The sequence below is a fragment of the Callithrix jacchus genome, chromosome 9 (genome assembly GCF_049354715.1).
Source record: "Callithrix jacchus isolate 240 chromosome 9, calJac240_pri, whole genome shotgun sequence".
Taxonomy (NCBI): domain Eukaryota; kingdom Metazoa; phylum Chordata; class Mammalia; order Primates; family Cebidae; genus Callithrix; species Callithrix jacchus.
Genome location: NC_133510.1, coordinates 8,828,393 through 8,840,903, shown reverse-complemented (window position 1 = coordinate 8,840,903; position 12,511 = coordinate 8,828,393). Strand labels below are relative to the sequence as shown.

Here is a 12,511-nt window from a genome sequence, read left to right as displayed (position 1 = left end):
GGTGTTGAAGTTTCCTACTATCATTGTGTTGCTGTCTGTTTCTCCCTTTCATTCTTCCAGTGTTTGTTTCATATATTTGAAGCTCTGATGTTAGGGGTGTGTGTGTATATGTGTGTGTGTGTGTGTGTGTATTTGCTACAGCTGGCGAATGGACCCTTATATCATTGTGTTCTTTATTGTCTCTTTTGACAGTTTTTGACTTAAAGTCTATTTTGTCATACATAAGTATGGCCCATCCTTACTCTCTTTTTGTTACCATTTGCATGGAATATCTTTTTCCATTCTTTCATTTTCATTATGTATTGTGTTTTACATCCAAAGTGAGCCTTTTGTAGGCAGCGTATAGTTGGATTTCATTTTTAAAAACATTAAGTCAGCCTGTCTTTTGATTGCAGAGTTTCATCCATTTGCATTTAAATAAACTGCTAATTGGAAGGGACTTAATATTGTCGTTTTGTTTTTTTCTCTGATTTGTAGGTTCATTGCTTTTTGGTTTTCTTTTGGTATAGTAGTATGCTTTCATTCCTTTTATAATTCCTTTTGTGTATTTTCTGTAGATGTTTTCTCTGGTTACCATGGGGATTATGTAAAAAAAACATCCTAAAGTTACAACTATTATTTTAAACTGCAAATAACTTTAGTCATATAAGAGCTCTACTCTATATCTGCCTCACCACAACTTGATGTTACTGATGTGTGCCACATATCACATCTTTTTATGTTGTGTATCTGTTAACATATTTTTAGTTTTTTTAATGCTTTAAGTTCTATACCAGAATTAAAAGTGATTTGTGCACCTATATAACAAGAATACAGGATTCTTGATTTTTCTCCTTATGAACCTTTACTAAGGAGGTTCATATTTTTGTATACTTCCATGATGTTGTGTAGTACTCTTAATTTTCTCTTGAAGGACTTTCTTTAGCACTTCTTGAAGGATCGGTATAGTGATAAAACTTCAGTTTTTATTAATCTGGGAAAAATTTTCATTTCACCTTCATTTTTGAAGCATATTATTGCCAGATACAGTATTCTTTGATTGGCAGTTCTTTCATTCACCACTTTGAAAAGATATTATCTCATTCCTTCAGGCTTACAGGGTTTCTGCTGAGAAATCTGCATGTTATCTAATGGGAATTTTCTTGTATGTTTTTCTGAGTTGCTTTTCTCTTATTGCTTTCAAGATTATTTACTGTGACTCAGACAGCTTGGTTATAATGTATCTCAGTGTAGATGATTTTGGGTTAACATAGAGGTCGTTGAGCTTCTTGAATTCGTATCTCCATTTTCTTCTTTCAGTTTCTCCCTTGTGTATATATCTGTCCGCCTGTTGGTGTCCCAAAAGTCCTTTAGATTTTCTTAGCTTGTCTTCATTCTCTTTTTGTTCCTCTGGCACGATACTTTCAAATGACCTGTCTTGAGAATTGTGGATTTTTTCTTTTGTTTTATCTGGTCTGCTCTCGATTCCCTACATTGAATTTTCATTTCAGTGTATTCTTCAGCTTTATGATTCTGTTTGATTCGTTTTTACAATTTCTTTGTTGATATTCTCATTTTGTTCATGCACCCTTTTCCTGATTCTGCTGTTTTCTGTCATCTCTTTCACCTCATTGAGTATCTTAATTATAGTTATTTTGAATTTATTGGGAGACAATTCATAGCTTTCTTTTTCTTTAGGGTTGGTTTTGGAGATTTATTTTGTTTATTTGATTGGACCATGTTTCTCTGTTTATTTGTATGCTTGCTGAAATTTTAGCATGCGAAAAAACAGCCACATCTCCCAGTCTTTGTGGACTCTTGTACACAGGAAGGGCTTCACCAGTCAGCCTTGCCAGAGATTCTGTGGGACTCTAAAACGTTTTTTTTGGGGGGAGGGGGTGTGCTATGTGTCTTCTCTGCGCTTTTGCTTGTACTCTTCCATCTGAAGAGGTTTGCCTCTCCACTCTGAAGCTCCCTCTGGTGCCTGTCTTTGCTATAGCAGCCGCCTCTGGTGCTTTGGCAAGCTGTTGTATTAGTGCTTCCCCTGCTGTCTGTCTGTATTACTGCAATTTCTCTGGTCCTGTATCAAGTTGTGAGTCCTGCCTTTGGTCTCTGAGGCTCACAGGCATCCAAAGTGCCATAGTCACAGTTCTTGCTCCAGGTTAGTCCTCTCCGTTGGCTGAGACAAAATATAGTGCCTTGAGCATCATCTCAAAAAGTTGAATACAAGCTCCACCTTTCTCTTTCTTTTCTGATGTGGAGGTTGATGGGGTATAGTGAATGAATGCAATGTAGTTTCCTAACTGTTCCAGTGTGCCTCTTTTTGGCCTTGTGCTTACCTGGGATGCCATATCCTCTCAACTGGTTTGTGGAATTCTCACGCAGGCAATATGATGCTTACATTGTCAAGTCATCTTCACAGGGGAAGCAGAACCTGGCACTTCCTGTTCTGACATATTGTTGATCATACCACAGGTTTAAATATCCTCCATCAAATGATTCCTGTGTTCTAAACCATTTGTTTTATTTATTCTCTATGTTTTTTTCTTCTTTTTTGTTTTTCTCCTGAAGCATTCTTTTATCTTAACCATTTTAAATGTAATAATAATTCCTCAGTGATTGCTGAGCAGAGTAGTTCATGTCTGCAATCCCAGCCTGGTCAACATGGCGAAACCCTATATCTACTAAAAATACAAAAATTAGCCAGGCATGGTAGTGGGCACCTGTAATCCCAGCCACTCAGCAGCTGAGGCACAAGAATCTCTTGAACGTGGGAGGTGGTGGTTGCAGTGATCCAAGATGGTGCCACTGCACTCCAGCTAGAGTAATAGAGTGACACTCCATCTTCAAAAAAGAAACAATCACTCAGCAATGTGCTTGAAGATGCATTCCTTTCCCTAAAAGCTTTTCTTTTTTAAGCTTTTTCCATTGGCATTACACTGTTATTTTAGTCTGCTTTTCTATTGTTTTACGTGTGTTTGTCTTGACAGCCAGATTTAAAGTATGTTCATAGCAGATTATCTTAATTCTATTGTTTTTCACTCTATACATATCTAATGCAATGTCATACTAGAAGATTGAAATTATTGTTGTTCCATATAAAAAGTAGCAAGATGTATTTGTTGTTGAGAAAAGTGATTAGTGGCATCTGCTCAATGTAATTCTAAGCATTTATTACCTTTGGTTTGATATGTTATTCTTACACTTGACTAGAGTTATTTTATTCTTTTCGTTTTTTGTTTGTTTGTTTGATTTTGAGACAGGGTCTGGCTCTGTCTCCCAGGCTGGAGTGCAGTGACACAATCTTGGCTCAAGTGATCCTTCCACCTCAGCCTCCCAAGGAGCTGGGACCACAGGCGTGCACTACCACGCCTGGCCAATTTTTGTATTTTTTTTTTAGAGATGGGGTTTCACTGTGTTGCTCAGGCTGGTCTGTAACTCCGGAGCTCAAGCAATCCTTGCCTAGCTCAGCCTCCCAGAGTGCTAGTATTACAGTCGTGAGCCTTTGTGCCTGGCCTCATTTTAAGAGATAAATGATGATAGTGTTATTAATGATAGAGGTTTAAATAATGATAATTAATAGGTAGGTGTTAGAATTCTATTTCTGTATTCCCTGGTTTTTGGGGGAAAGGCTGAAATAAGTTGTTACTGAATTTTAGATTTGTGACATTTTATGAACTAATTTGTGACATGTAGTGGGAGGTAGTATTTTTTTAAAAAAACTTAAAAATAATTTTGATTTGAGGATTTTAATTTCAGACATTGGATACCACTTATTTGTTGAATTTCTGGTGCTAATGTGATGCCTGCTATGCCTTCTAAATAGTAGGCATTTACTAGCTATTTGTCAAATGAGGGAGTCTTATAATTCTTTACATTTAAATTGTTAATGTTTTTTAAACTCTTACAGCATGTGAACCATTTTCGAGTTTTTAATTTAATCTTCATAAGAACACTGAAATACAGGAATTATTATATTGATCTCTCAAATGATAAGCAGTTGTCTTCAGCAAAAATTTGCTTAAGATACAATGAACAAATGATAATGCCAAGATTCAAATTGTTGTCTCAGCTGGTAATGTTTCCCGTTCTATTAGAACAGTGACAGATAATGTACTGACAAGCATCTACAGGTCTTACTGTTTTTTTTAAAAGATTCCCTGTGTGTTGAATTTTATTTTTACCTTGATGTTTTTTCCCCAGCATCCACCAAACCCACCAGTATCACCAGGAAAAATTGTAAATGATGTCAGCAGCAATAATAACATGCCTTACAGGTGAGAATTCATAGTCTGTCTACTTTTTAAGTAACAGGACAAGGTTCTAGTTTTCTTTATTTGGTCAAAGAATCTTGCAATGTAGTCATGTATTTATGTAGAGATAAGTGTTTGATATACTTGGTTAGTATGTTTTCTTTTCTTGCTTCGTTATATTGTTTATGTGTGAATGATACTTTCACTAACTTAAAAGGCATTCTGTGATCACTATGTATTTCTTTAACCACTTGTCTTAAATAGTATTCTCTCGAGTAATTGAGAAATGCTTCATTAACTATAAGCATTTATAGTTAGTGCTTCTGTTAAGGGTGAGAAAGACTAGTGTTTGTATATGTTAGGACCTACTTTTGGTATTCAGGTTAAGTATTGATGACAGACATTACAGTACAAGAGTTAAGACTCTTCCCTAATGCCGTAGACCCCAGCATTTAGAAGTCTTTGTGCCAGCTATGCCTCACTCTATTTGCTTGTGGTTTAGGGTTGTGAAACCCAAGTCTAGCCACCCTTTTTTCCCTATGGGCCACTGCTTATTCTAGATATCAGCTGGTACTCCCAGAGTGGCATATCATTAACTATTTGTGTGTATATATTTCGTAGAAATGCAGGCACAGTGAGGCAGATGCTGGAGTCCAAAAGAAATGTAAGCGAGAGCGCACCGCCATCCTTTCAAACTCCTGTGAATACAGGTAACTTTTTTTAAATACAAAAAGACATTTTCTTAGGAATTCAGGGCTTTGGTTCTCTTTTCTTACATTCTTTTGAGGTTGAAATGGACTAAAAAATTGGGCACATTGGTCTGAGTACAAAAATTTTGTTAAAAATTCAGGATCAAACTGGGCATGGTGGCACATGCCTATAGTTCCAGCTACTTGGGAGGCTTAGGAGGGTCACCCGAACCCAGGAGTTTGAGTCAACTTGGGCAATGTAGTGAAATCTACTCAGACTCTTAAAACAAAAAAAGTTAGGACCCTAGATAAGTACACATGAAATACAGGATAGATACTCAAGCCTCTTTGGCAGTAGTATGCAAAATTTCTGGTCTCTTGACCCCTTTACAATCTGAAAAAATTAAGAACCCCAGAGCTTTTACTTATGTGGGTTACATCAATTGATGTTTGTTAGTTGAAATGAAGTAGAAATTTAACAGAAATTAAAACATATTTTTAAAATGTTTATTCATTTAAAATAATAGTAGGCCAGGTGTGGTGGCTTGTGCCTGTAATCCCAGCACTTTGGGAGATGAAGTGGGTGGATCACTTGAGGTCAGGAGTTGGAGATCATCCTGGCCAACACAGTGAAACCGCATCTCTACCAAAATACAAAAATTAGCCAGGCATGGTGGCTGGTGCCTGTAATCCCAGCTACTCAGGAGGCTGAGACAGGAGAATCACTGGAACCTGGGAGGTGGAGGTTGAAGCGAGCCGAGATCATGCCACTGCACTCCAGCTTGGGGGACAGAGCAAGACCTCCTCTAAAAAATAGCAATAACAATAATAAAAATAAATAAAGTAGTAGTAAACCCATAATGTCTAACACAAAAAGACTTTTAAAAATGAAACTAAATGTATTTTCCAAGCTTAAAAATAGCAGCACAAAGAGCATTATCCTCTTACATTTTTTATAAATCTGTTTTATACTTTAAGACATCAAGATAGCTAAAGATAGCTGTATATTCATATTTATATCTGCTTTTGGTCTGTTTTAAAATGTTGATTTGGCTGAAGCATTTGAAGGAAATCTAGTCTTATACAAATATGTAGATGGAAAAGGACTAGCCCTTACAGATAATTGTGGTTATTCTTCTTTGATATTATCAAGTAGTAGTTTCTTTAAGGTTAATTGTGAAGTGTGATCTGAAATCACACCAAATAAATTTCCTTACTCTTCCATTAAAATCCGTTTATTGAACAAGTTTGGTGGCTCATGCCTGTAATCCCAGCACTGTGGGAGGCCCGAGGCAGGTGGATTGCTTGAACTCAGATCAAGGTCAGCTGGGGCAACATGGTGAAACTCTATCTCTAAAAAAATACAAAAATAGCCAGATATGGTGGTACACACCTGTGGTCCTAGCTACTTGGGAGGCTGAGGTTGAGGGATGACCTGAGCCCTGGAGGTTGAGGCTGCTGTGAGCCGAGATTGTACCACTGTGCTCTATCCTGGGCGATAGAGGCAAATCTTGTTTTAAATCTGTTCCTCTATCTTGCACTTGGATGGAATTTTACTAATATCATTCATTGGTCATTTGAAAACTGTTCACGAAGTTAATGCAAATCTTCCAAATGTTGACACATTTTATTTAAAAATATTATTTTTAAAAATTACATTTACTGATTTTACTATCAGTTCTACTCAGAGAAGTATTTTAAGGATTTAGAGAGCTTCATGCTTTCAGTGACGGATATAAGGTTTTTCAAATCTTCTTAGTTTTATTTTAAAATTCAAATGTTATTATTGCTGATAAATACAGTTGGGTTTTTTTCCTTGAAGTGACTGCCTTACCTAGTCTATTTTTTAGAGAAGATCTTAAAAATACCCACATGTGAATCATCAGTGTGCGTATAGATCATTCTTTCAAGTAAAAATAGTCTTTGATGGAAAAGACTGCTGGTTTAGTTTATAGCTCAAATGCACAAGCATTTTTCCTTGAGTTAGCCATTTTACTTTGGCATGCAGAGTCCTATGTCTTCACATGGAATATTAAGAAAAGAACCCCTATTCAAAGGTTGAGATATAATAAAGTTAATAGTTTTTACTGTTGATCATGGGGATTCTTAAGTAAAACTGACTTTGTTTTTTACTGTAAGCGTGTGTTGATAAAGAATGCAGTGAGTTTGGTCCCATTAAACGACCTTGATTTTTGTACTAAAGCATCCAAAGTGTTACTCACCATTGCTTTTGCTCCATTGGTGCAAATGTCTGCTCATTGAAAAAGGCAAATAATATCTCATTATGAAAATAGTTTTGACATTGCAGACTCCCTGAAAGGGTCTCAGAAAACCCCAGGCATCCCCCTGGACTACACTTTGAGAACTGCTGCTCTAGTGTACCTGATTGGAAAGACTATAAATCAATGAGAAAGAAGTTTGATCATGTCTTTTAAACCTATTTCAATGAGAATAAGCACAAGTAGTTGAAAATTACTATAAAACTGTAGTGACCAGCATTTGTATTTTCTCTGTTCTTCTGTATAAGCTTTCACATTTCTTAATTCATCTGTCATCTTCACTCAGTGCTATTTTTCATACCATACAATGTCAGTAGGGTGTCAGTAGAGGGAACTGCCCCTCAGTAGGGGAAGATAATTCCTCTCCCTGGGAATTCAGTCAGACTTGATCCAAAGATACAGACATGGTTCAAATGATAAAATATGATGAATAAGTTTACCTATTATTAATTAATGGTTATGACTTCAGATTTATTATATGAGTTTATATATTACTTGTGTTATAAGGCATTTATAATGTTTTTAATGTAGTTTCAAAAATATACCGTTTTACCTACTTTTTAGTGTTTTTATTTGTTTACTAGTTAGGTACTGTGAAGTGATCATAGTTATTTTCAGGGACTGTTTTGATACTCAGCAGTCTGCGGATTAATCGTCCATCTTGTGCTGTTTTTGTGATATACTAAACCTACATGCAAAATCCTTCCAAGAATTTAATTCTAAGTTAAATTTCAGAATTTAAATCTGGAAAAAACAAACTTTCATGATGAAAGACTTTACAGTACCTAATGCAATGGATTTAATTTGTATCTGTCATATTTTCTTGGCTGGTAAATTGCCATAACCATTTAAACTGAGACTTCTGTTTTCTTTCTGTAGTATCTTCAGCCAGTCTTGTCACCCCTCCAGCAGTTGTCAGTAGTCAGCCTAAGTTGCAGACTCCAGTTACTTCGGGTTCCCTGACAGCACCATCAGTTCTTCCTGCACCCAATACGGCTACTGTAGTTGCTACTACTCAGGTGCCTAGTGGAAATCCCCAACCTACAATCTCTTTACAACCTTTGCCAGTGATTTTGCATGTACCTCTTGCAGTATCCTCCCAGCCTCAGCTTCTACAGAGCCATCCAGGGACTTTGGTGACTAATCAACCATCTGGCAACGTAGAATTCATTTCTGTGCAAAGCCCACCTACAGTGAGTGGTCTTACCAAAAATCCAGTATCCTTGCCATCCTTGCCAAATCCCACTAAACCAAACAACGTTCCTTCTGTGCCCAGTCCTAGTATTCAAAGGAACCCTACTGCCAGTGCTGCACCATTGGGAACAACACTTGCTGTGCAGGCTGTTCCAACGGCACACTCTATTGTACAAGCCACAAGGACATCTTTACCCACAGTGGGCCCATCAGGACTCTATAGTCCATCAACTAATCGAGGTCCTATACAGATGAAAATTCCAGTTTCTGCTTTCAGTACTTCATCTCCTGCAGAACAGAACAGCACTACTAACCCAAGAATTGGTAAGTCACCATGTGGGGTTAGAAATGCAAATACTAGAAATGCAAGCATGTTAATAGCCTTGTAACGATGAACTTTTTTTTTTCTAAGTGGCTGGCAATATTGAAAGAACAAAGTAAACAGAATTTTCTTGATTATTTTTAGTAATTTTTTAGATACCTGAGAGAAATTACGTTGCTAAAATGGGGCTTGAGAAAGGGGATTCATTTTCTATTTGGAAGTTAGCATCTGTGTTTTATCTTTGAGTAATTTTCCTAATTGATGCATTTTTAACTTATGGCTTTGTAGCAAGCATTATGAGTTGCTTTTATAATACATTTGCTAGCAATATCTGTCTAAAACAGATACATTTTAAAGTATCAAATTTGTATAATATATGCTTTTAAGAAAAAAATAAAGGCACATTTACGTTCCTTACCCATTTGGAAAATCCTTTGTGCATTCATTCGTCTCTTCCAAATTTGCACAACTTAAACATAGGTTTCTTCTCTCACATTTACTATAAAATGTTTGAGTCCTTTTTGTTTTATCTTTTCTGTGTTTTCCCATATGACACACTATATGATTGTTTGTATTTGACTTAGAAATATTGCAAAAAGGAGAATTTGATTATACCTGTTTAAAATCTGCCAAACGCTGTGTCTTCATAATTCCTAGAAAGAGTTTGTCTTGTATGCATTCTTGAACTGGCTTATTTTTCATTTCTGACTTATTTATCTGCTTTACTTTTGGAAAGGCAGGCAAGTGTAGGCATCATGTGTATAGTAAAATTGCTATAGTATCTTTCTTATTGATGTCATAAGTGACCATGAAATATAGGAAACAAATTCTAAAGTGCAAAATTACTTTTATAAGTGAGATGTACAAGCCTTAGTTTTCATTTGTCATGTAGCCAATTACTAGTGCATTTTACTCCCTAAGAGTTTTCTCATATGAAACAGTGATGGCATTTCACAGAGTTGTAAAGTAAGTAAATGAGTGGGAGATCAAAATTAATATTGGATTGAAGCTGGATATCACTCTCATATCATTATCTTATTTATAAGAACAAACTAATGTTTTATATGAAAGTGCAATTATTATTTATAGTATTTACAATTTAAATGTTCGCATAGTATAGGGACACATGTTTGTTAGTATTATCTGCTACCACATTATTTTTTGGACATTCTCACATCTTTACAACACTAAAAGAGATGCTTGCTTTTAACTGAGGTCAGTGGACATATAAGATTTTTGGGTGATGCTTCATTTTCCTGTAATTTCTTTTTCTTTTAGTTCTTAGTATTTTTTAATGTTAGATGATTTAGTGATGGACATTGTTTTATGTGATTTTGGTTTTTCTTCCTTATGACATTTTTAGGCAAAGTTGACATTGTTTTAAATTCATGGTCTTGAAAGGAGATAAACTCTTAAATATAGAACTTTTCCTGGAAAACCACGGCTTGAAAAGAAATAAATAAGAGTATTTTGTTTACTGTTATGCTCGTACTCCAGCCACTTCTACAAGTGTCAGAATTATAATTTCATTGTCCGTTCTTACATTTTTTATAGAAACGATATGGTCCCCAAATTATCTAGTTGATGGACACTATGAGTAATGCACGTCAGTCTGTTTAGTTGACTATTCTGAATTTTTTTTGTATATAAAAGTAAGTTTTTACAATCATTAATTGGTACAGCATTCTGAGATAATATACAATTATTTCTAAACATAAAATTACATATTTTAACATGTACATTTAACACATTTACATATTTTTAGTATATAATTATATTAAGATCTTGAAGTTCCATTTAGAATGCTTACCTACATTTGATAATGAATAAATGTGAATGACAAGCTTTGTTTGTTTTCTTTTTCATAATGTTAACTAAAATGAGATCTTATGAGAACATACGTTCTTTGACCATGCATAATTTCAACAGTACCATAAATGACATTAAAGTAGGCCTTTGGCTGTTTAGGCTTCCCAAAACCGAAGCCAAACTTCAGTACATCTCTACTACACTTAGTAGTTGGTGGCAAATTAATCAGGTTATATAATTAAGATTTTCTAAGCTCTATACTTTTGTAGGTATTATATTTACTTAATAAGAACATATGCTGTATGTTCATGCATTTGTATGTAAGTGTATCTTTATGGATTTTAAGTCAGTATTTTCTGTTTATAGTGAAGTAAATGCCCTCCTAAGGGCTTGGAAATTTAAAGCTCAAATTATAACTAATTTCTTTCATTCGTAAAGTAAAGAATGCCTATATTAGGTTCTGTAGGTACACAGCAATGTATAAAACAGTTCCTATGATTTCACTAAGCTTGCAGTCAAATAGGGAATGTGTTCATTAAATAACTAATTAATTATAAATGTGATGAGTGTTAGGATTTGCAGGTTTTTGTGAGGACAAAATTGAAAATGGGAAATCTGGAAAGGGTATGAAGTAATGAATGGAAGAATGGGGGAAATCGTGTTAAAGGGTTTTTGTAGGGGGGACACCCATGAACCCTGGTTTCAGTATGGAGAATGGTTTGGAAGGGATGAGAATATGTCATGAAGACCAGTTAGGAGGCTGGAGGCTCTTGTAGTGTACGAGATGACAGATGGTGGTATCAAAAAGATTTAAAAGTTATTCAAGAGGTAGCATTGGCAGTACTTGGTAATTTATTAGTAAAAGTTTAGATGTGTAGAAGAGATGGAGAATTCAAAGATGATTCAGATTTCTAAGATATTGCTAAATGCTGTTCCATTTACTAAACTAGACATTAAAGAAAGAACACATTTGGAGGAGAGCTGTATACAATCCATATACAATGCCCACGCTCACATTTCATTAAACATCTTGTTCTAAGACTATGAGAACACTAGAGTTTGCTGGGCATGGTGGCTTATGCCTGTATTCCCAGCACTTTGGAGGCTGAGGCAGGAGGATGGCTTGAGCTCAGGAGCTTGAGACAAGCCTTGCAATATGGTGAGACCTCCCATCTGTACACAAAATAAAAAATTAGACACATGCCTGCAGTCTTAGCTATTCAGAGGCTGAAGCAGGAGGATTGCTTGAACCCAGGAGGTCAAGGCTTCAGTGAGCCATGGTCATGCCACTGTACTCCAGCCTGGGTAATGAGGAAGTCCCTGTCGAGAGAGAGAGAGAGAGAGAGAGAGAGAGAGAGAGAGAGAGAGAACATGTCAATCCAAAACAGATGCTCATTTGTAATAAATAAGATAATTTGAATATATTTTTAAATAAATAATGCATTAATATATTCTTCTTACAAAAAGAAAATTATTCAGACAAGGTAGGGAGAAATCAAAGGCATCCTTTTAACTTCTGTACCCTGGAATACCTCTTTTAACAGGTGAATACTTACCAACTTGATTTTTTTAGACATATAGATTTATATATATATATGTACATATGGAATACATAGGTAGTTTAATCTCCTGTATTTTTTAAGACATAAATTGTTTACTCTGTACGCATTCTGAAGATTTGCAAATGAAAGAAATGCCACAGTTTGACCAAGAGGGTTTTGTCTCCAGAAAGGAAAGATGGGCTGTTTCAACATTTAAAAAACATGTGTTACCAAACAGGAAAACGTAAATAATCTCAATAGGTGCAAAAGACCTTTCATAAAATTAATACATTCTCTCTTTTCCGCCCATTAGAAACTGGGGCAAAGTATACTTGGTTTGTTTTCTATGCTGTTCTGGAAGTAACATTATTTTTTAACTGTAAACTCAGTACAAGTTAATTGAAAAATGAACAAAGAACGAAAAATCACCGATGACTGAACTTAC

The 12,511-nt window shown here is 35.5% G+C and overlaps 1 protein-coding gene across 17 annotated transcripts in view; it reads left to right on the top strand.

Annotated features, from left to right (window-relative positions):
• The window catches only part of ATF7IP (activating transcription factor 7 interacting protein), a 126,865-nt gene that overhangs the window by 85,476 nt on the left and 28,878 nt on the right, over positions 1–12,511 (top strand). For all 17 annotated transcript variants that reach the window (XM_078338283.1, XM_078338280.1, XM_009003296.5 and 14 more), the window contains 3 exons: positions 4,183–4,256; positions 4,854–4,942; positions 8,080–8,718. In XM_078338283.1, the coding sequence (XP_078194409.1) occupies positions 4,183–4,256; positions 4,854–4,942; positions 8,080–8,718 (802 nt within the window). The remainder of the gene's footprint in view (positions 1–4,182; positions 4,257–4,853; positions 4,943–8,079; positions 8,719–12,511) is intronic.